General features: G+C 33.1%; 1 protein-coding gene across 15 annotated transcripts in view; it reads left to right on the forward strand.

Annotated features, from left to right (window-relative positions):
* The window catches only part of DPH6 (diphthamine biosynthesis 6), a 293683-nt gene that overhangs the window by 145427 nt on the left and 122816 nt on the right, over nucleotides 1-25440 (forward strand). For all 15 annotated transcript variants that reach the window (XM_046941744.1, XM_046941743.1, XM_046941742.1 and 12 more), the window contains 4 exons: nucleotides 5688-5761; nucleotides 7986-8104; nucleotides 20607-20668; nucleotides 24781-24875. In XM_046941744.1, the coding sequence (XP_046797700.1) occupies nucleotides 5688-5761; nucleotides 7986-8104; nucleotides 20607-20668; nucleotides 24781-24875 (350 nt within the window). The remainder of the gene's footprint in view (nucleotides 1-5687; nucleotides 5762-7985; nucleotides 8105-20606; nucleotides 20669-24780; nucleotides 24876-25440) is intronic.

The raw sequence follows: 25440 nt of genomic DNA on the forward strand, positions 1-25440 counted from the left end.
ACATTAAAATGTGAAATTAAAGAAAACCTCGGTACTAATGCCACTGCAATAAATATTTTACTCGCTAGTGAAGTACCTCTACCGATATTGTGTACTACAATGCTTATGTAGGCATAATTACTTATTACTATCACTATCCTTAATTGAATTTCAGTTACGGAAATAAAGAAAAAAAAGATCAGAAATGAAATCACAATGTGCTAGCTTAGCTAATTTTACATTTCTCTTTATGTTCTATATTCATATCAGCTGTGAACCAGTTTTTCAGTTTTATGCATGGGTTCTACATAGCTATCTTAACAGCAGCTTAAGAGTAAGCATGCAGCTATGCTTTGGGGCTTTCTGTTGAAACTGTTTAATGAAACAGAGAACTGTTTAATTTTTCATTCTATCTTCTAAAAAAATGTAGCTGAAAGTAATTTATAATATGAAAAAAAGCAGTAATTTTGAATTGTGTTATTTATAAAACTGTTTTGAAAAATATATAGCTTCAAAACTAAGAAGATTTAAACAAATTGTGGACTTTAATACAGTTACAGTTGCAGAGATCTATTTTTTGTTTTAACACAATTGATTACGAAGATTATTATTCATACATGTTATGAATAGGAATTGACTAAAGATAATAACAAAAGCTGTAATAGTAATGTAATTCCACTTATAGATAAAGCTAGTAATCTTTTGTATATAAAAGCAAGCTATACTGCAACTAACAAAAATCTATTCTGATTACTTTCAAAATTTCATTTTCATATCTGCCTTTAAAATCAGTATTGCTAGTAGTTTTGGTGGAGAAATTACAATATTAAGTAATAGAAATACAAGTATATGCTAACTATTTATATTCTGTTTGCATTTAGTGCCTGTTTTTATCTCATTATGTAGTGATGTAATACTTTGTAACATATTGTGCTGAACATAAATGCTTTCTGTACTGCTCAGAAATTCCAGAGGAGAAAAAAATTATTTTTACTTTCAACTGCTTTATTGCACCAATGAGATACTAAAATAAGTTAATGTTAATTTTCATCAAACATTTTCATGTTGTCTGTTACCATTTCTGTGACACAGGGACTAACATATTTCTTCCCAAAACTTGCTTCCTTGGCTTTTGAGTTAAGTGCTAATCCCCGATACTCCCTACAGATTTCAGCCTGCTCTACACAAGCTGAGTTTTGTAAACATGTTTTAGTAGTATCAAACATGATTAGATTACATATTAAAAAGTGTAGTATCTGAGCTATGTCACAGTTAAATCTGGAATTTATTTCTGGAGTAAATTCTGTCTGTTTGCAAATTGTCCAGTAACTCTTCCAATGCCACATAGTGAATCTAATGAAGAACTAGTTTTCTTTCAGATCCTGAAGTGCTGAGCTAAATACCAATTACAGCAATTACAGTTTTGTTGTAAACTTGGTCCAGTTGAGGAACTTATGAAGATTGTTACACTTCAGTAATTTTTTCTTGAATTTGTTCTGCTCTAGTCTTGATTTGTTGAAATGTTAAGAATAAGATAATGTGATATATAATATAAACTAGTTCTTCTGTTGCAAAGCATTTATCAACTATATGGTGTTAAGTTTACCAATAGTAAATTGTTTCCCCTTGTGGCACTGTGCTGTCTGCATAGTGATGGAGCTATGTATTCATTGAAAAACTAAATTAAAAGTGATGGTGGTGAATAGCTCCCTGTCAGAAGTCCTTCCACTTAGATGCTAACCAGAACTGAAATATGGCATGAAGTACTGCCAGTTCAAAAGATCATAAAAAACTTATGCATTATTAAAAAAAAAAAAAACTATAAGTACAGAATAAATAGTGTATGAATATTTAAATAAGAATTAATATAGCTTGCAAGCAGACTATGACAGTCTTCTCTTCATTACTAACTTCAGTATGTATTGTATACATATATATTTATGAATATATACTTTTTTGTTTGTGTGTGTGTATGCATTCATGCACATATACCTCCACTCTTTTAAATTAATTGTAGCTAGGTGTAATTGTATAACTGGAGAGGTATCATTGCACTATAATAAATATTATGCTCTTTAGTGAGGAAAGAAAAGTATATGTATTATAAAAGCATATGGAAAATTATATGTGATATATGTATTTATGTAGCCTTGGAAGTTAATCTAGTTTGAGACTGCACATGCAGCGTGTGTATGAAATACTTCAAAAACATTGGTTTGTGGAATAGTTTGCCTCTGGTAACTTGAGCAATAAAAGTTATTACTTAAATGATAAGTAGTGACTGTTGTTTTTATTTTTTTCAGAATATCTGAACACATGGTTTCCTTGTTTGTTTTTTTTAGTGGATAAATAAATGCAAAAAAATATATATATGATGGCATATTCAATGAGAATTTTAATAAGAACTCTCCTCAACTGTGTGGTAAATATGCCCTAAAAATAATTTCCTAAGTACTATTCTCCACCCAGACACTATTGCTGAACATTTCATTTGTGAATAATTTCTTTTTGAATGAAACATTTGGGAAAGCCCTGAATATTTCAGCTGAACCTGTTAGCAAACCAACAACAGCAAAATAACAGTTATAATTCTATTGTCTGTAAAAACTGATGACAGTATAATATAAAAGGTTGCTGGCAAACCATTTCTGTTCAAAATTACAATGAGTAAAAGTTCAGAATAACTTTAAATTGTATTATGAAGTTGTTTCCTTTACAGCATAATGCTACTACAGACAACAGACATGCATAAAAATAAAACAGAACCAGTAAGCATTGGCAGCCTTGTAAGTCTGCTTAATTGGTAAGCTCTAAGCTCTTCTGCTTTTAAAAATTATTGCTGATGCTAATACTCAAAAACAAACAAACAAACAAAACCTTTAAAAACATGTGTCTTAAACAGTTTTTTAATTTATACTTTTATTCTGAGTCCTTAAACATAAATAATTTTGAAATGTGGTCTCTTCGCTTTCTGTGAGATTATAAGATCTCAGAGTTTAGTTCCGTGAAAGTCGCTATCATTTTCTAAAAGGTAAAAGTCAGAACTCTAAGGCCACAAACAAGCCACTTGCAGGAGTTATTTGCATTGCTGCTTTCTTTATGGAAAAGTTTGACTATGTCTCAGCCTTGGAATTTGTAGGAGGGAAAGTCTCTTTTTTTTTTTTTATAAAGTACTTTTAAAATGTAGTACTTTTAATTCTTAACTGATTTTTTTTTTCTCCTCTACAACATTCTATTAGTGAAGGATATTATACATCTCAGTCTTATAAAAAAACTTTTGAAAATCTACTTTTCAACACAGATAGTGTTATTTTGCTCTTTGTATCTTTTGTAGTTTCCGTGGAAATACTTAGAAGGCATTACTTTCATAGTTCAGTAGGGTTAATATTGTGTACTGCATGACCATGAAAGATTTTTATTACCTGGCGAAGTTTGTGTTGTAAAGGACTCTGAAAAAGGTTGTATTACAGTCAGCTCTATTTAGTAGAGTGCAAACTGCTGTTAATTTAATGGAAGCAAAAAAATAAAAATAAAAAAATCCAGTAATCTCAATAAATAGTATAAGCAAATTCTTCTTGTAACTATACAATAAGCCCAATATGTTCTATAACATAATAAAAATGTACCATTTGTCAGGTACAAAGAAGTAGGTTTGAAAGACATTGTGATTGCATCTTTTGAGTTTTCCACTTAATTCAGAAAATATAACTTGTTTAGTATAATGATAATTACTTCAGACATTTTTTTCATTATTCATTTAGTTCTGCAAAGGACACAAGATAGGACTAACTATAAATTAAGTTCAAGAGTCTAGTGTTTGTATTCTTCTAATTTTTAGGGGAAAAAAAGAACAGCAAATTGAACTCTTGAAAAAGCATTTTTGAGTTGACTAATTCTGAACATTAGCAGTCTTTTTCATTGCTGTGGTGATTCTTCTTTCCTGTCATACAGAAAACCTAGATAGAAAAAGAGCTTTTCTCCCATAGATTATCAAGCAAATTAATCCAATAATTCCAAAAAGGATTATTTAACAGCATTAAATATTCTTTTGGACACCCTTATTCAGAATGACTTTATTCACTGGCCTTAATATTTAATTGACCTAAAAGTTAACTGTGAATTTAAATTAACCTAATTAGTAATTTCCATTAATTTTCCTGAGCTATTACTCAAATATGTTTGAAAAAGAAAGAAAATAACTTGATTTTTTGTGTGTGTGTGGAAGCAAGTTTACATTGTATTGAGTGTTATTTAATGTATTGTTTTTGACTCTGCTTGACTCTGAAGAAAGATTATTGGATTTTGCATGTCACCTTTACTTTAAAACAACTTTGTAGAGAATTGCAGCTGGTTAATTTGAAGGCTCTAAAGAGGCTTCATATGGGAGAAAGGGCATATGTAGTCCTCCTCCATCTGAAAACTGTTTCCTAATTAAATCTGAGTGAGAAAAGACGTTGTCTCTTTCTTTGCAGATGGACTTGATAGGTAGTAAATCCATTGAGATTCTAGGAGTGGTGCATTTTATTGTTGCTCAGTAATAGAATCAAATTATTATCACTGAATTATGGAATGGATGAGTTTGGAAGTGACCTCTAGGTAAACAGGGCCATCAAGAGTAGGTTGCCTGGGCCCATGCCTGGGTAGCTTTTGAAGATCTCCAAAAGACTCCACAACCTCTCTGGGCAGTCAGTGCCAGTGGTCTGTCACCCATGAAGCACAGAAGTGTTTCCTGATCTTTCGATGGAATCTCCTGTTTTCCAATTTGTGTCCACTGCCTCTCGTCCTGGCACTGGGAGCCACTGAAAATTAATACCAAGAGTAGTACTGAAGAAGAGGTGTCCCAGACAAATATAAAGCAAGAGTCAGTAAGACTCTGAAGGAGAATATTAGTTCAGTACTATGGCAGGTTTTGATAGACTGGTTTGGTTTTGAAATCTGTACACAGATATATAGTTCAAAATTTTGTGGTACTCTTTCTGCAAGCTTCAAAGGGTTGATTTGTAACTGATCAGCTCCAGAACATAATTCGCCTTGTATAGTTACAATTAACCTTGGTTGAAAGAACAAAGCAACTGTGTCTAGAGTAACATGGATGAAAGGAAGTGAGTCCAGCATGTTGACTGGGACCCAAGCAGCTTAAAAAGTCAAAAGCTCATGAAATATTTTACATATGTACATTTTCAAATGTTATGTTTTCAGTGTGTTCACCAGAAAAAAATAAACAACTGTTAAGTAAATGAAATAAAATACAGCTCCAGAGACAATGTCTTGGAAAAGCTTTGATTTATTTATTTATTACAATTTGTAGGTGATGTTAAGTAAACTGTGTGCAAATGTTCTATCGTATTTTACTCTTGTGCTGTTAGCATTTGTCATAAGAAACATTTTGATTAATGTTTATGACTATATATTACTGATTTATTTGTAGGTAGGATAGCTGACATTTCAGCTACAGTGAAGAGCTGTGAGTCATTTTCAGGATGTCAGGAAAGTATTAGAATAGGCTGTTAAATCTGGTATTTTTAGATACAGTGATTATTCCTTGTAGAATGATACTTGCATACTCTGTTGGAATCATAACCATTATGCAGGTCAACTGTGTTGCTCTCTTCTATGTGAGATCTGCATTGCAGCCCATTTTGTTCCATGTATTGGGCAGAGAGTCCAATATACAATGTTTTTCATTATTATTCCTTGTCTTCTTTCAGGACAAAGAAGCAGTGGAGGGTGTGTCTGTGGGAGCTATTCTTTCTGACTACCAGAGAGTTCGAGTTGAAGATGTGTAAGAACACATTATATCTTTATTAACATAGACATTCTGGAAAGTGTTTTATTCATTTTCCAACAAATTCTGGAACAGATAAATTTATTTCTCATGTTCTGTGATACCCCATTCATTCAATTTGCTAATATAAATATATATTTTTTCTTTTTTTCCCTGAAACCGTGTGTTTCATATTTATTAGCATTGTATGTGATACATGTTATTAGTAAAAATCTAGTAGAAAGTACAGCAGAGTTTGGGATTACTCTCCCAAGTTGAAATAGGTTCAGGTCTTTGAGTGAGCTTCAGCTGAAATCAATTATGGAGACAGTGGTCATGTATATGTATTTTTTAAGTTTTAAAGTGGGAGTGTTTTGTGACTTGTTATCAGGAATTAAATGGAAGACAGTCCTTATTCACCAATATTACATTACTTGCTTCAAATCTGAAGTTTATAATCATTAATCAGGAATTTTCAGTAATCATTTCTGCTATGCACATTCTGTAAGCATGAATAAATTGTGATACTTCAAAAAGTCTAAATGGAAAACAAAAAAGAATTATGTAATGGGAATTGTTGCAAATTCTGTTATTCAGGCTGATCTGAGTATGGAAAAAAAATTCATTCTGTGCTTCAGAAATGCAAAAAAAGCCTAAATTTGTATTATGATTTCATGAGTCCATTCGTTATTTGTTGATGATACAAGCAAATATGTGAAATACTTTATGAATGGTAATAATCTTGAAATTGATTTAATACCAGCTCTGCTCACATCAGTAAGTTACCCAGCACAGGTGTTTTCTTTACTCTTTACAGAGGTAAATTGCAGTCAGAAATAGCTCCTTCCTTCTTTTCCATAGCACTTAATGTGCATACTGATATCAAGGAACAATAGGCAGTTTTAATGAACTTCTGGTCATGTTACTAGATATTCTAGAAAAGATGGCTTCTGTTGATTGTGGGTTTCAGACCTTTTATCACAGCTGAAAGATTGATGCAGTATCACTATATTTCAAAGAGATTTTTTTAATGCTTATTTGAAGATTTATTCTCTGCAGCAATTTTTTTTTTTTTACATCAATCATCCCAATTACTTGGATTCAGCTAATTTGTAAGCTAAAGTTAGGCACCTAAATGAAATCGTTAACATTCAGAGTTCCTAAATATTTTTAGTAATTTCACAACTGTGAAAGTTCTCTATTAAAATATCCGAAAACAATCACAAAACCAATCAGATTTACATGGGTGCTAACTATGAATGTAAGCATCAACATTAGAAATCCATTTAACTACAAATTCTTGATGCTAGTAGTGATGGGATATCCCATATATTTGTCAAACAGTGTTAAGTAACAAATAAATAAAACTTTTGAGTTATTTGAGTGCAGTGGAATTGCCAGGTCGTGGCCTGAACCAAAGGTTGAGCACCAGGTGAGAAGGAGTGGCAAATCCAGGGAGCTTAGCTGCACCTGACTGATCAGAAGGGGTTGACTCTGTGTCTGCCCCTCCTCACCCTCATTTAAAGGTTAGCAGCTGAGATTGCACTCCTCTTGAGTCATCATCAGTTTTTGGAAGGGTTGTATCCCAGTAGAAGGCACTGTCATCTCCTTCTGTTGTCTCATATTGAGATGGTCCCCATATTTAAATGTTTTTGAATTTTCCAGAACATAAGCATTATACATTTAATCACTAACTGATGGTACTTGACAACTAACAGAAGGATTAACCATCAATACTGCAAATTAGTGATTCTCTACTAGTATAATCAAATACTGTATCAGTATGATATATATAAAAACAAATAATTAAATTTACATTATGAAGTTATTACTTTGTACCTCAAGCTGTAAACATTTCCATTAATGATTCTCTTCGTTGGCTGTTTATCCAAATCACAGGTTTGTTGAGAGCAACAAATTTTATTTACTGACATGTGCAATAGTTATCACACAGTGGTAACTCTTGCCTTAGCTGTGTTCATAAAACATTATCATTTCCTAAGATATCAATGGATTTGCATCCATAAAGGTTTAGAAATGCATTTCCTTTCAGTTTTCCTTATGTTCACACAAATTTACTGATATAAACAAGTTGCATCTTAAAACTATAGTCAGAACAAGATTCTTTTTTTTTTTGTATTAATGTTAGACTTCATCATTTTCTTTAATTTTAAATTAATTATTCTGTACAAAAATATAATGCTTGGTTTTCAGTTTTTGTTGTTGTTTTTTTTTTTTTAAGATGCAGGAGACTTAATCTTCAGCCTTTAGCTTACCTTTGGCGTCGGAAGGAGGAAATATTGCTTAAAGAAATGATATCATCTAACATTGAAGCCATAATCATAAAAGTGGCAGCTTTTGGTATGTATTCAGACTCTGAACAGTGTTGTTTACTAGAACTTCAATGAACAAAATCCACAACATGAGAGAAAAAAGCAGGAAAAATGTTCTACCTTTTTGGATAAGAAATGTTGGTATGAGCATAAAGAAATTAAAAAAAAAAAAAAACACAACAAAAAACAAAACCCATATACTTGAATAACATCCATGCTGTCTGAATAGCTACTTGTATACAATTCATTCTTTTCTCTGGGAAGTCAAAGCTGGAAAGTAATTCTTCAGAGCATGGTTATTGAATTCCTGTGCAAGTTTTGTGTTATGGTTTAGTTTTGAATTGCAGTAAAGATGCATGCATAATTTAGTGGTTCATAGTACTGACATTTATAGATTATGCAAACTGGTGACTAGACAATATTATAAAGCAACCATAAAAGTTTTAATAGAAATATAACAAATTAACATAAAGCAATATGTAATTATACGAGGTTAAAACATTTTGTATAACAAGAGTCTGAGTTTACAAAACACGTAGCAAACTGCAAGTTTTTTGTTTTCTTCTAAAGAAATGGCTTTTACAATATAGTTTCTTAGTGTACCAGGCTATTAACATCTTTGCATTGTCAAATATGTCATATGAGGTTTGTATAATACAGCAAGTCAGAAGATTATCCATTTGTTCATTGTTTAGAGTTGAAGTGAAGTTTTATAGCAAGATTTTTTGAATGTCATGCTTTATGTGCCACATAAAAATATGGCTGAGAACTATGGAATATGATAAATATGGTACACTATATTCATTTCAGGCTTCTATGCGTATTGCCTTTAAAAATATTAGATGAAGTTTTATGCGTAACATGACTAAAGGATCATTTCTTTTCTGAGTTGACTGAAGGTCTGTGGTCCCTTAGACTGAGGAATTGCTAGTATAATTCAGGAGCATCAGTGGCTTTGGCGGCCATGGCTTTTTTGGTCCATCTTCTTTAAAGGACTCATTTATAGTAAAGTTATTTCTACTGAAGTATTAACCAGAAATTGAATTATAATCCCTTTAGACTTTGGGTGACATCTATGACTTTTTAAAGATGATTTCTTTTTTATTGTTCTTTATTCACTTCTCTTTAGGTGATAATGTTTTTAACAACTTTTTACATTATCACTATGATGGTCTCGCAAAGGATCTATTAGTGGGTTTAGAAATATTAGAGACACCATGTTCCCGAATTCACAGAAAAGTAACAAGTGATGGTTTAGAAATATTAGAGACACCATGTTCCCGAATTCACAGAAAAGTAACAAGTGATCAGTTTAATAGCATTTTCCTGAATTTGTGAGAGACCATCAGAGTTAAATGCTGTGTTTTCTACTGTATTACAATTTTTTAAATCAATCAATCAATAATTTTTTAAGGGAATACAATTTTCAAGCCATGTAAAGTTTTTTAGGTTGGTTGGTTGTTCTATTTTTTGTAAAATAAAATACTTACATTCCTTAAACTGAAAAATTAAAAATGAATGCCAGCAAGAATATACAAGGTGGTTTTTCTGATCAAAATTACTTTTCATAGAGTTTAGGCTGTTTTATATAATTAAAGGAAACTAATTAGAAAAAATAAACAAACAATGCCCCCAAAATGGAACTTATAAATATCATTTATAATATATTTAAAATATATTAAAGAAAACATATGATTTAAACAAGAGATAAAACTGCTTCACAAATAGACATTATTGCCTCATCCCTGAAGCAAGATTAGCTTTTCCTTTGTATTCTGCAGCCTTTTAAAAGAAAAAAAAACTTAAAACAGAGTTGTTAGTGCACAAAGAGCCCTTTGTTGACTATTCGTTTGAGGAGCAAATGCCATAAATACTTGTAGATAGCAATTAGATAGAAAATGACAGTGAGATTTTTTTTTTTCCTTTTTATTTTTTGGCTACAGGTAAAGGAAAGATCTTATCAGAGTCAATTTCTCACCTGCCTCAGGCAAACGTAATTAGATGTAAGCAAATTTAATGGAGCTTGTGTGCTCTGGGGCCATTCTGTAATGCTTTAATAATTGCATGCCTTATTAAAGTGAATTTAAGGTATGAAGGCTGTTTAACATATCAAGTGGCAAAGAAGCTAAGATACAGTTTAACTTTTCACCTCTCAGATTAATAATCAAAGCTGAACTGCAATGAAAATATTAAAAATAACAGATTTAATAGTCTGAAGGGTAATGCATTAAGTAGTACTATGTACAGATGTTAATTCAAGAAGCAAATCAGTAACTTGAGCTTGACATTCATCAGAACTGGCATACTTGTACACCCACCTTGTCCTGTTTTCTATTAACTCAGTGCCAGTATTATCAAGGTAAAGCCTGTCGGTTTACATAGCAAACACATAATTATGCAAGTAAATGAACATTAGTTTAGTACACTTCCTTAAATCCACCATTACGAATTAATACCATAAACTTTGCCAGTGGCAAGAGTTTTCTATCTCAGAACAGTGTGCTTTTCCAGATGGAATACCAATTGCTCTCGCTTGCATGCAAGAGTAGTGTTGTCAGCAAGACCTCTTCACATGCCTTCTGTTGATCTGTAAGCACATTATCTTGCTTTCCTTTAGAGTGTGGTTTGGAGGCTCTGATGATGAGAGAAGAATATTCCACATAAACCTAAGCAATTAAAAAAAAAATAGATTGCTGTGCATATCCGTCTGCAGTGCCACTTTTTTGTTGTTGAAGATGCCTGTGTGATGCATGATACTTCTGTATTTGAAATATATCTCCCTTCAGTGGAAGTCCCAGAAAGTTAGAATGAGATCATTCAGTAATAGCTAAAATAAAACCAGTTAGAATCATTAGCATTTGGGCACTTGAAGTTCCAGTAATATCCATTGCTTGTGTGAGACAGTGTAGTATATTACAATCATAAGATGCAGTTTTGACATCCTTCTTCTGTGGACACGCTGTGTGGATTAAAACAATAATTAGCTTATAGAGCCTGCGTGTGACAGATTCAATTTTTATTCTTGGTAACATTATGTACTGCTTCTAAGCGCACCAGGTTCTAAAACTTCTACTACAGGAAAAACTCTAATACACAACTTGAAGTGAGAGGAGGAGGAGGAAGGTTACGTTTGGAAGGAATTTTAAGGTTCCTCACAGTATGGTCCTCACTAAAAATTGAGAATAAAGTTTTATCTATTTTTAATTTACTTACATAATTAACTATGTCTAATTCTTGCAGAGACAAGAATTGGCACTAAAACTTAAGTACCATTTATACATTTTAAAATGTTACAAACTTCAGTTCTTTTAATGCAGTTGAAATTATTTTTATGTCATGCAGGTAGAGCAATTTGTCCTCAACAATTGTAGTTTTCCTTGATGCTTTAAGAGGAATATTTGCCTTCAATACATTTCTTATGAGAATAAGTGCGCACAGTTTAAACTGGGGGGTGGGAACAAAAATCACTTACAATATGTCAGTCAGAATGTAAGTTCAAATGCTCATCTTTTTTTATGGAATATGTAGCAGGTACTTTATCCACTACAGTTTATCCCAGTTTGTTTATAGTAATGATTAATTATGGAATTAAATATCTGAAAAATATAAAATCCCTAGGGATGTTGTGGAAACTCCTTCTCTGGAGATATTCAAAATCTGCCTGGACGCCTTTTTGTGTAACCTTCTGTAGGGAACATGATTTAGATGAGAAGTTGGACTAGATGATCTCCAGAGGTCCCTTCCAACTCCTACAATTCTGTGATTGATTATAGTTGAAATTAAAAGGACTATGAAAGCCTGAATTTTGGGATGGGGTGTGTCCTACTTGATTACTTGACAGTTTCCTTCCAACAGTAGAGTAATAAGTCCTTAGGGAGCTATTGCCATCTTCTATCTTTCAACAAATCCTGAAGTTCCCTTTTGAAAATAAGCTGTCTAAAGTACATGTATTTAAGTCCAGTCTCCGCTGCTGCAAGAAGATCTTGATGTTTGCTTTCTTTGAAAAGCTGATATTTTAGGATGCATATGGTTGGTGAATTGTTGTTTTTTTTATATTAACTTCTCACTGAAAAAGATAGAATGTTAATTCTTAGTATAATGAAATCAGAGAAGTGCCTGTAGTATTACTCCATTGTTTAAAATAAACCACCTGCATTGTTTTTTTTTTATATATATATTTGCATGTTACTAGTGTACAGAAGTAAAATCTTGACTCCCTGAAATTGATAGACTGCTGTTCATTTTAGTGGAGGTAAGATTTACATATAGAGTAGTAGAAAAAGAACTCCATGCAGATTCTGTTTAAGCTCCTACGGGTTTAATTTTAGTGCTCCAAATAAACTGATCTAACCTTTAGCTGCTAAAGGTTGAACTTTTTTTCTCCTTCTGTTAGACTGTTCCAGACCACAAGTTCTTGCTTCTGCCCCTGTGACTGTGATTGTGTGACTGCAGAATGCAGTCATTGCAGTTGGACGAGTTCTACTACTCTTTTTGTATATGTGGTGAACTTGCTGTTTGTGTGTGTGGCGGGGGGGCAGAGGGGGATAAAAATATATCTTTCCATAGAAAGCTTACCAGAAATCCAGGCTGGCTGGAATATCAGATCATATCCTGATGTAAAATTGGTGTCTGTATGAGTGTTGTCTGAATACATCATTTGTGCAAAGGAAAGGAACACTTTTCTTGAAAATGTGAAAATGTCTCTACCTCTTAGTACTGAGTAATTTCAAACACGGGAAGTGGAAAGAATTTGTTATATCATCTTCACAGGGGAACATTCTGGATTTCTCTAAATATTTTCAGAATATTCTCAAACAGTTCAAAAACAATAAAAGGAAGACTTTTGTTAAGAAATCAAAATAAGATCCCAGTTTTATTGCATACTGTATTGTACGGATTTGTTTGTTATTCATTGCTGATTAACTAAATGTTGAGCTTATTTAAAGGTGTTTTTTCCTTTGAATTTTTTTTTTCCTTGTCAGATACCATGCATCAGAGCTGTAATGGAGCTGTAATCAGGGCTGTGATGGTTTTTACAACCTTCTTCTCTTGATATTATATTTTTTTATTAGTATGAAAAAGACTTCTGTTTATCATAACTAGAAGTGGAATGGCAAATAACACTTTCGCAAATACTGCAATATTTTAATGATTGTGAAGTCTGTTAACAATAATGTGTTCTAAAAAGGAGGCTTAAACTTTTATTAGAAAAATAATAATTTAAACTTTGTTCAGGGATTATCTTATATAAATGTGTGATAACTTTTAATGCATTTTTATTACTCTGTCTCTTGTCTTCATATATAAAGTGCATCAAATTTATGCCTAGTATGCACTTAAAGAAGATATTCGTATTCCTCTTTCCCCCCCCTCTCCTAATCTACTACATACTATTGTTGAATTTTCAAACAAATCTTCCTATCTGGACCTTTAGAGTGTAAGTGTATTGACATTTTTGCCTTAGGCAAATTGCCTAGTACATTTGTTCACTACTTTGTTTAGGTACATCATTCGTATTATTGACAATAAAATGTGCTGCACCTTTTTGTCCACCAGATATTTTATGAAAGGGCTTGGGAACAAGTCCAATACTACAGGAGGCATTTTAGCTCAGGTCCTTCTTGTTGCATGTGGTCTCCGTTCGCTCGTCCAGTGTTCGTCCTCTGTCCACGTGTAGGGCTTACTGCTGGGCAAAACCGACCCTTTACCAGGTCGGGGCCAGATGCTCACGCAGACCCCAGAAGTAAGTGAGGCAAAATGGCGTTTATTGCTATATGCTACGTGTTTAAATACAAGTGTTTCCTCCAATCACGAAGCTACACTTGGCACACACAGGTGGCATAGGGAACCTGCACGCGTCACACCTCGTTTCCCTCGCTACGCCTACAACACTTCTATTGCTTTCAATTTTTTGTTTTTTCTTGAAGCAAAAGATCCCCATGGAAAAAAAAAAAATCAAAATGGAAAATCAGGATGTTGGATACAAGACCAGAAATTGATCAAAATTGTCTTGGAATTCAAGAAAAAATAGGATGCAAAATAGATAAGTGAGGAAAAAAAAGAACTAAGAATTGACAAATTTAAGTTAAGATTTTGAACAAAGTGTAGCCTAAAGCTTAGAAAAATCAAGGAAGAAAATAATCCTTGCATTTGTAATGTCATTCACCCTTGTGTCTGCTTATGAATGATTGAGACTTTTTTACTAGTTTAAGATGAGGTTTCAGAAAGAGATTTGAATACGTGGTTAGAAAGAAGTGGTTGAAAATAGTATGTTATGGAAAAAGAAGAGATGAGATTGTGACAGTTGCTTGAGCAGATCTAGAAGTGTGTTAGAGATAAATGATTCCTTCTCAACTATCTCTTGAACATTATAGATTAAAGATGTGGATGACTGGAAAGAATGTTAATATTTTCAGTGGTTACAGTTAACAAGAGTTAGAAGGAAAACTGGGAAAGTGAATGTGCCTGAAAACAGAAAAACGTGATTGGGAGTTGTCTGTAATGAAGTGTAGTGCATTCTTAAGGAGATGTCAGAGACAGCTCAAGTGTGGAAAGATTATTTTGCAATTTGGGGAGATAGTATCATGAAAAAAGAAGTGAAAAGACAGAAATGAGTTAAGGATGGGATATTTGACATTTAAAGTAAAACAGAAAAGGAAGTAAGTATTCTAATAAAGGAGACGAGACAATAGGGAGCTTTGAGCTGAAAAGTGGAGGAGGAGAATGAGTTCAGGAAAAAATGTCAAAAGTTGGCAAAAGTTGGCAAAAAAAAATGTTCAAAAGAATGAAAAGCAAGAGGGAGAGGTGGTGTTTTGTTAACAACCAGATATTAGTTACTGCTTTTAAATGTTTGGTAAGATTTAAATTCTGAATGCACAATCATTACACAGATTTTGGTGCTGAAACAAAGCTTAAGCTCAAACTCTTAAATGCAGGTGTGTGTAGTTAGAGCCAATGATACTTTGCTTCCAGGTCTCTGAGTTCCCGTCTAAATTGATTTCTGTTCTAGCTTTTGCCCTTCTGCAGGCAGTCTACCAGTTTGCTCTTCCAGAAGTCCCTGTTGATTTATCTGGGAGCTGTGCATCTTAAACATTTTATAAATTGTCTGCATGGGATGACTTTAATGACAGTGAAACAAATTTAAGCACTTGTTCATGCCACAGAATCAATTTTTAATTCCTTTCTTCTAAGCTTAAAAGCACTACAAAAGTTCAAAGCACAGAAATTTCAAAATCTTTTATTAGGGAAAGAGGAACTTTTTTTAAAAAAAATCCAAACTGTGATGGCTGAGCTCTTTTAATGAAATAGAATAATAAAAAAAAAAATGTTGTAGGTACCAGCTCTAAAGTAATTCTACTCAAAACATTTCAGTATGCCAAAGTTTAAAAACTCTGAAAACAGATCTGTATGAAGAAAGCCATGCATTAGTAGAAGTACGAACCCTGTTTGTAATGTCTCTGAAGTTCATTGAGATTCCTGAGAAGTTGGCTGGGGCAGTGTTTCCAATGAGCTGAACCATTTGCTGTGTAATGTCTCATTTTGAAAGATCAGAAAAGAAAAATGGAATTGAAAACAGCAGTTTATCCTGTTTTTAAAAACTTCTTCCACAGTATCTTCTTAAACTATGAGCATTTTAGACTTTTAAAAGTATGTGTGAAAATATTCCACTGTTGACAAAATTTCTTGAAAGAATTACTGAGATTTCTATTTCTGAAATAGTAGAGCTAAGTTGCTTTGAATCCTGGATGTAACTAGAATACAAATAACTTTGTTATGAAATCACAAGAGATTACAGATAAAATTAACATTGCTGGTCTGAAGAGTTTTACAGGCTTTTTAACTCTCGAATTTTAAAATTTGATGACATCGGACTAACCTAGTTTAGAAAATATTTAATGAACTTCTGAGGAATAAGATGAACTGTTTTCCTAAATAAACTGTACCGGGAGCATGTTCTACAACCAGCCTTTGGGGTTAACTTCTAACTTTACCACTGACCTTGAGGAGCAGTTATGTCTCCAGATTCTCTACCTGTATTATTCCCTTAACAAGTAAATCATCCCAATAGAATAGAAGTACTTAGTCCTGTTTCAGAAAAATCAATGATGATTATTTAAAGAAAAAAAAATTAGGTATAGGAGTTTACCTTCAACAATTGTCCTATAGTCTCTGTGAAAAACGCAAGTGATTCCAGGTAGTTCCCCTTCACTATGCTAATTTGGAAGTAACTTAACACTAATGCTTAACATCAATGTTTTTTGATAGATCTTTTTCACTACCAAACAAAGCCCTGAATTTCTGCCCTGGTGCTTACTTTGCTACAGTTCTCTACAACGTTTGTCTTGTGACTGTGCACAGGAGTTCTGCAAACATTGTTGATATGTGCAAGAATTCTGTTCCTGTTGGTGGATTTGTTAGTAATTGCAGATGGAGTAAACGTTACTTTGACGTGATTATACAATTTGTACTATCATGAACTGATTTTATATTAAAACAAAAGTTGAGGTGAAAGCACAACTTGTTTTACTGGGTACTGCTAAAAATAGAAAATCTTGCAAGGTGTTTATGTTGTCAGGTACTGATCTATCTCAGAGAAATAAAGCCTCACTTGTGTTCTTGACAGGGCATAATAAATTGACTGATGTAATTCAGTTGGGGAGTTAAAAATGCATTGAAAATAATGGGGCATAACATTCTAGGGTTAACATTTATTCATAGATGATGCAATTAAATAAAACAGGCATTAACTTCAAGGTCAGCCAGTAAAGTAATAAAAGTGAATATTTTAATTGAATTGTAATTGCTTCCCATTGATACATGCAAGTTAAGTAAAATAGATGTCAATGCTGCAAATTACAGTTCTCTTCCTAATTAATTTATTCATTTTACAACAGTCATCCAGATCCAGACCTTGTTGTTGGTTTATCCATCCATCCAGCTTTCTTCCTGGCTAGTTTTATGGAGAAGTCTGGAGGATATGGTTGAATTGAATATACTAAGAATTTGCAGTACATTGTTTTCCTTTATAGTCGGAGTTGTTTTAAGTGTCTTAATCTACTCCTTCATTTAAAAAAAAAAAATTACAAAACATACAAAATAGAAGAATAAATTTACAAAGGCTGCTCCAAAAGTATTACCTCCTATTTAATTATGATGGCCTTCAGTGTCAGAGGCAGTTATTGGTAGTATGTCAGTAGAGGTTGGAACTTCCCACCAATATTCTGCGCTATATATATATATATATATATATATATATATATATATGTATATATATATATGTATATGTATATATATATATATATTTGCCACACTAAATATGGCAGCGAAGGGACAGTGATAAAATGACGTGTGATGAAGTGTGTCTGGAGCAAAGATGTATCACTGAATTCCTCCCTGTGGGACATATGGCACCCATTTACATTCATCAATACTTGCTGAATGTTTATGGAGACCAAACGGTGGATGTGAACACGGTGAGGTGTTGGGTGGTGAGTTTCTGCAGTGGTGACCACAGCAGTGGATCACTTCTGCAGATTTTTAGGGGTGTGGCATGCAGGCTTTTTTCATCTCTGGAAAAAATGCAGTTAGTGGTGGTGATTATGTTGAAAAATAGTGTTTTGTAACTGAGAATTTGCTCTATCAAATACTATTCTTGTGCTCTTGGTACCTGTTGGAAACTTGGTACAAGTTTCCATGGAAATGAATGGGAGGCATTACCTTCAGAGTGACCAATGCTTGTTAAATATGGTTTGTAAGTATGGTAATATACTTTATTTTACTTTAGCAATAGGCGTATGTCTTCATCTGTATGTGTACACCATTATTTGCAATCTGAATTGGGATTACTGATTCTCTGAACTGCTGATTATGTTGGCTCTTTATGTCTTTAGCAGATTATTTTCTCACAATGCAAACTGAGTAAAAACTAAAGGAAAAGATAATTTCCAAAAGAAAGACAAGCCATCCAGAAAGTAGAATACTATTTAGAAATAGAAGGTTTCGTTGCACTTCTATAGGTAGATTTTCATGTAGGTAAGGATAATAATTATTGAAGAGTTTACTAACTGTACACAGCCAATTAATTTGTATTTTGTATGATATTTGTATGATAGTTTATTTTTACTTGTTATGATATATTAAGTGGGAGCAAAACAGTGGAGAAAATCAAAGAGAGACAGTTGGAGAAATAATATATTAGTATGTCCAGATTTAACCATTTTCCTTTCTGGCTTGTTTGTAATGAGAATTTAGTTTAAATTTAAACAAATAGTTTTATTAATGAGAGTGACTGACTATCTCAGAAAAGTAGTGATATTAATGGGGAATGTTAATCTGGTATTGTGCAATGAGTATTATAAGATGGTACTCACACCTATTCCATTAAATTCAAGGACATGATGCTAAGCTGGTGTTTGTTGGAAGACATCAACACAGTCATTGCAATTATTTACTGTAGGCCAGATCAGCTTTTACCATAACGTATACCACAAATGCATATGTTATACATTTAATTAAGTGGTCTTGGTATCTGCATGTGCTTCATGATCATTTAAGATGAGGAGTAAATTTGGTCTGTCCATAGTGGAGAAAATGTTCTCCAGCTAAATCATTGCAAGTTTAAAAATAGTGGGGAAGCAAACTTATACCTGTTAAAAGAAGATGATATAAGATATTTTTCAAAATGAAGACTGTATGCTGTTGATCTTCTAAATCATTAAAAAGTATTCATCCCAAATCTTAGGGGCAAACCAAAACCCAATTTGGGGTTCATCAGTGCATATAGCCTCATCTGATAATGTGTGTACGAATGTATACATAGAAATAGTTTACATTTCTAGAATGAAGGTAGTTTTTAATGAACATTTCCTTTATTTGCCTTTTTGCTTCGTTATCCGCTATATGGCAGATTAACAAATATAACCTGCTAGAAATACGCACTATTGGCCTGATTATACAGTGTGGAAAATGCTGATTTTGAAATGTATTAAAAAAAAAAAAAAAAAAGCTTCTCTGAGCAAAGTAAGTGTATTGAAAGGAAGATATCTTGAATTGATTTTCACAAGCATAAACGATCATTATCTTCTGTGTAGCAATGAACATTTTCATTCTGTTAATAAAGATCAGTAAATCACTACCAAGACAAGAACAGGGGTGGAAAAACTGTCCTCTTTCATTTTAATTATTAAGCAGTTTGTAAAGTGTTTCCTCAGATAGTAAGGGAATTTTTAATGCACTTTAATGAAATATTTAAAAACTTTTATGTTTTGAAATCTCATTCACTCTATCTTGTTAATTTAGTTTCACTGAAATTTAAATATATCAAGAGCATCATTGTAAAAATTAAAAAGCATATCAGGTATTTGAACTCAGCTAAGACTTTATATAATAGTAAATGATACATTTATATAACAACTTTTATTATCAGTGAGCTGAAGTGCTTTGCAAGAAACATGCTTTAGAAATTGTTTCTAAATTGAGACATTCTGGTGGCAGCTCTTTGATGATGCCATTATTATATAAAGTAGTACACTAGGAAGAAGTAGACAAGTATTGTAATGAGTACTGGGAAATGTGATCACTGAAACCTTTCCATTGTACCTTCACTTTTAGAAGTCATCATTCTGTTTTTCTTTCTTACTTTGAATGTTGAGAACTTTTGACCTCTTACTCTCAAATCTAACTAGGATATTAATTTTGTTACTCACTGATGAGTATGTCAGCTCTTGAAACAGTTTTTCCTGGGTGTTTTTTTTTTTTTTTTTTTATCCCAGCACTGGTTACTGCCAATTATCTGTATTATTCCTGAGAAGTGACCGTGTAGCAGCCCTAAACTGGCAAAACTCATAAAGGCAAAAAACCAAGAAAGGAATGCAGAGAGGCAAGGTATTGGAGCTATCAAATGCTAATAAAGCTTACTTTTTTGTCTAGAAAAAGTAAATCAATACATAGACATCTTACAGAATATTTTATGATGCATAAGAAGGTAAAGGATTTAAGGTATTCTGTAAATCTGAACTCTTTTTATAACTCCATCGTTTCTAATTCTTGCCTTTTCTGTGAGACATGTATGAGAAGGGTTTGTTTTTTTTTTTTTTTTTAAGGAAAAGTTTGTCTTTTCCAATAATTTAACATATCCCCTGCAGAAACTACAAAAACTTGTATTTTAACATGCATAGAAAGGAAACTTCTTGGCTTCCAACTGAAATTCTGAGTTGAAAAGGTAATTTTTGTGTAGATTATCTATTTCTGTGAACCCGTGTGTTTACTTTACTGGTTACTGAAATTTCTAGGGAAGGAAAACAACAGCTTATCTAGTTGGCATGCAGTACAAAAATAATTGGCCTTGTTCATCATATGCATGAAAACATGTTGCCCAAAAGGGATGAAAGAATTCTGACAAAGTAAATTTTCTTTAAGATAGAACTTATTTTAGATACAGTGGGACTAATTTCTGCTGTAGTCATGCTACATAAAAAAAAGTCATAACATTACTTCATAAAACGTATTTTAAAACTTTTTTTTTTTTTCAGGTTTAGATCCAGATAAGCATCTTGGAAAAACATTGGATCAGATGGAGCCTTATCTTTTGGAGGTATTACTGTATCGCTGTAAAAATACTCATAGGCAAAATTGTAATTTGAATGTGATACTGTAGAAAGTCAGAAAAATTAACAGCAGGTAATGGATGTGACATGATCATACATGATACAAAATATCTCTCTTACTATCACTATCTGAACGTTTTGTATCATATTTTACGTACTCAGAATGCATACAGTAGGGCCTTTCAAATTTGAGTAAGAAATTTATTCCCGAGCATATACTAAATTCTGTCCATAGAGATATGTAGTCATCACAGCATGGAAATGCTTACAGATGGTGCTCGTACATTTACTTAAAGAAAAGGTGTATAGCTAAGAATAAGAAGACCAGATTTTGTACATCTTCTTTGAGTTTGAAGTATCAAACATTGAGCTATGTACAATCTGAGAATAATTGTCCTGAAAGTGTGTTTTTGCATGTTGTCTGTGAAAAAGTGAGCTTACTCTTTTGTTGTCCTCAAGCAAATTAACAACCCTGTCCTGATTTCAACTGAGACAGAGTTGATTTTATTCATAGTGTTTCGTATAAGGCCATATTTTTACTTCAGGAGAAAGACAAATTTGATAACAGTGATGTTTTAGTAATTGCTGAGCAGGTGCTGTAAAGAGCCAAAGACTCATAGTATTATGGAATTTCCCAAGTTGGAAGGGGTCCACAAGGATCACCAAGTCCAACTCCTGGCTTCACACAGGACTGCCCAAAATCCAGACCCTATGTCTGAGTGTGTTGTCCAAATGTTCCTTTAACTCTGGCAGTTTGATGCCTCACCCACTGCCCTGGGATGCCTTTTTCAGTACCTGAGCACCCTCTGATGAAGTACCTTTTCCTAATACCCAAGCTGAACCTCACCTGCCTTGCCTGCAAGGGGAGTAGAAGTAGCTGGGAGAGTACAGAACTAGGACACATGGCTCAAACTGGCCAAAGGAATGTGCCATACCTTATGGCATCATGGTGAACAATAAAGCTGCGGGGAGTTGAGGGGGCAGCTGCTGCTTGGGTACTGGCAGGTCAGCAGTCAACAAATGGTGAGAAACTGCATGGTGCGTCACTTGTTTTTTCAGGAAAAAAAAATAATCATTACTATTTATCCTTCACTTTTCTGTCTTAGTATATAGTTTTCGCTCACTGCCAACTCCTAGTGGAATGAGGGAGAGCTTTGGGAAGAAAAGTATAGAGCTCATTGGCTGAATATTTGTAACTGCTTATTGGGTCATTGTCAGGGAGACTGCACAACTGATGCCTCTGCATGTAGCAGTTTCCTCTGCATGTGCATGCTATGAAAGTCAAAGTACAAATAAATTGCCTTTTCTGAATGCTTAGTTGGCTTTAAGGAGTGATAAAAACAAATCAGTAACTATAAACTGCAGAGGTTTCCAATCTGAAAAATTATTTTGCAACCCAATGAAGTCTTCAGCAGCAGAAATCCTGGTAGACAGAATATGAGAGCAAGGTGTTTACAATTTAAAGGAAGGAGGAGAAGCAAAATTTATTGTTCTGATCAGTGTCAGTATTTATGAAAAGAGGGAAAAAAAAATCTCTGATTTCATTTGTGGGATTAGTTAACTTTGGGGAGAAATAAATTGCTGCCTAAATTTTCCATCTTCTGATTGTATTGAGTGGGAAAAAAAGTGAAGCATTATTTTTCTCATTACATACTGGAGGTTGAGTTCTTAAGTACAATGATGATCTGCTATCCATGCTTTTTATCATGAGTATTGGTTCAGGACAGTGGCAAGGAACGTTCCTCATTTTTTTTCTAAATTATAAGACCTTAATTATTGAGGAATGGTTGCTACGTAATTGCTAAATTACTAAATTGCTCTCTTGTATGACTATTTCTTGCATACCAGAAGCCCTCAATTTTTACACTGAAGAGGTTTTGGTAACCTGCCAAATCTCTGAGGCTGTTCACCCTCTGCTTGGGATTTATTAATAGAATACTGAATGTATATTATGGTAATATTTGTCTGTACTTCTGTCCCTATTAATAGAACAAATTTTTTTTTAGTCATTTGTGTGCTTGCCTTATAAGTTGATGAGTAATTTTGGATGTAAAGATCATTTCTATAGCTATGTAGAATTTCTGACTTAGGAAAAATGTCTATGCTTGGGCAGAAAGCACTGGAAGTCAGATATTCTATCTTATATTACTCAACTTCAGTCAGAAAGTTATCTTTTCTCCTTATCTGTTGTAGCCAAAGTTAGAAGGGGCCATTCTTTTGGTAATGTTTGTACTCTTCTTTTATACATACTTTGTCTGATTGTGTATTTGAGTTAAGATGAATAGCCTAGAAGTTAATTTCTTCATATATTTCTTAGGGATTTTGAGCTGGACTTGCATTTTTAGTTGTGTAATTTTTAATTTTCTGGCTCATTTGAGACCAGTCCTAGCAATCACAAAATTTAGATTAGAGTCTATGTTGTATCATTATGAATATAACTCACAGCTTGCAAAACAAAATATATTAGTCTTTGATAAAATGTTAATATTCTAAACAATTAAAATACAAATTTCTGTTGTCATTGATAACATCTTTAAAATACCACTCACTTGTGAAATGCATATTAAATGTCTGTTCTATGACTAAGAGCTGCTGAATGTCCTCAATTCCTATTGACATTAGTGGGAATTGAAAAACTCTCTTTAGCACCCAGTGGAATTGCTGACAAGCGTGAACTTAAAGCCAGTAGCATTGAAAAAATGGATTTCCCACCACAAACATAATAAAGCGTCTTTTGCTTCTTGAGTATTTGGTGTTAATTGCCTATGATTATTACAGGTACTAATATTTGCAAGTAGAACTACCAATTTTAAAATTGACTTCTTTTCACAGTGGAAAAGGTTACTGTTAGAATGATCTTGTTCAGGTTTCTCTCCTTCATTTTATATTATGGTTTTATTTAGGGACTTCATTTATTTATTTATTTTATAAAAGCTCCAAGAAGAAGAATAAAAGGTTTTGACTAACTGTTTTGTAGATTGTCCATTCTTATTGCATCAACATTAATTATTCTTGATGTATTTGTCCTGTAGAAATCTTTTTGCTGTTGTTGACAGATGAAGTTCTTTCTTGTGACAGAAGTGTAATTTATAAAGAGCACTTGATTAAAGGTTTTCTTCTGTTCATTTTCTTTTTAAGAAAATATGAAAGGGAAAATGAATAATGTCTAACATAGTAATACATTAAAAAAATGATTTAATATTTCTTACAAAGGACACTTAGATTTTCCACCACAAGAACACTTAACCACAAGGTCACATAGGGTATTACCAAGGTATTGTTTTCTCAGATTGTTTACTCTTTCTTTCAAAAAAAGAAAAAGTTTGAAGAGGAATTAGGCCTTTTGTTTAACTAGAATTACAATGAATTGTTTAGCAATGGCGTTCTTCTTACTCAAACAAATGAACTTTGGTTCATGCTCCACAGTCACTGATGTTAATCATGTCTCTTATTTGAAATTTGAAACTGAATTATATAATTTATGTTTTAATGTGATTCCCAGAGCTTCAGGAATATCTATAAATATATCAACTTATAAACCATATTTAGTATGATTTGGAATGGAAACAACGCATTATTACCTCTTCATTTTTTGCTTTTGCTTTTTACATTTGACTTGGAAAGTTCAATTTATGAGAATTTTTGAGAACAAGATAGTTTTTTACAAAAGTATGAAAGCAATTGTTAACTCTGTTGCCAAATATTTTATTTGCTATACACTGCTATGTGAGGTGCTACATCTTGTATTGATTTACAGTACAAGCTTCTCATGGAAGTGGACTATCTATGCCAAAGGGAGAGAACCAGATTCATGTGCCTGCACAAACTTCCCAGTCTCTTGTGGAAGAATGATTAGGATTTGATCTGTTTATCTGAATAGTGCAGTAACAGTTCTACTTAAAATATAACACAGTGGTAATTCATAGATTATTGTGATACATGATACCAGGAAATCAAGAATCTTTTGTGTGATATGTGAAGCTTTTTTTTATTATTTTGATGAATGGTCTTTTAGAAGGTGCACACTGAAGTTATCAGCAAAATGTATTTGAGTGCTTTACTGTAATACCTGTGTATTTAAATTTTCCTTTTGTGTTAGGTTTCTGAGAAATATGGTGTCCACATTTGCGGAGAAGGTGGAGAATATGAAACATTCACTCTGGACTGCCCTCTCTTTAAGAAGAAAATAGTTGTGTAAGGAACAGTTTCTTCCATTTCCTTATATTAAAGCAATGAGAGCATTTTTACATTTAGCTTGAGGCAGCTTTTGTTGGCAGAGTGAAAAACACGTCCTCTAAGTTCACAAACACTCACTTTGTTTAACACTGGCCAACTCCTCTGAAAACCTAAATCAATACCTGACAAGACGAGGCCTTCATAGAAAGCTATAAACTTCTTAGACATTTGCACTTTCGTTTACTTGCTGATTATGGCCTGCAGTAAAACCGGTACCTACACACTGACACTTTTATCCTTTCATGAAGTGTGAATTGCCTGTAATATTTATCTTTCATTACAGCTACATTTGATAAACTGCCACATCAGTAGCCTGTGGGTTCCATTAACTCTGTGTGTGTGTGTGTGCGCGCGCAAGTGAGTGTGTGTAAGTTTAGTAGCTTAGAATGATAACAAAAACATTTTTCTTCCATTATTAGAGGATATTTTAAATACAAACATTGAATGAATCCGTCTAATATATAGTGAGTAGCTTATTTCTTTGACATAAATTGCTAAAATCTGTGCAGTGCGATACGAATAA

Source organism: Gallus gallus, chromosome 5 (genome assembly GCF_016699485.2).
Source record: "Gallus gallus isolate bGalGal1 chromosome 5, bGalGal1.mat.broiler.GRCg7b, whole genome shotgun sequence".
Taxonomy (NCBI): domain Eukaryota; kingdom Metazoa; phylum Chordata; class Aves; order Galliformes; family Phasianidae; genus Gallus; species Gallus gallus.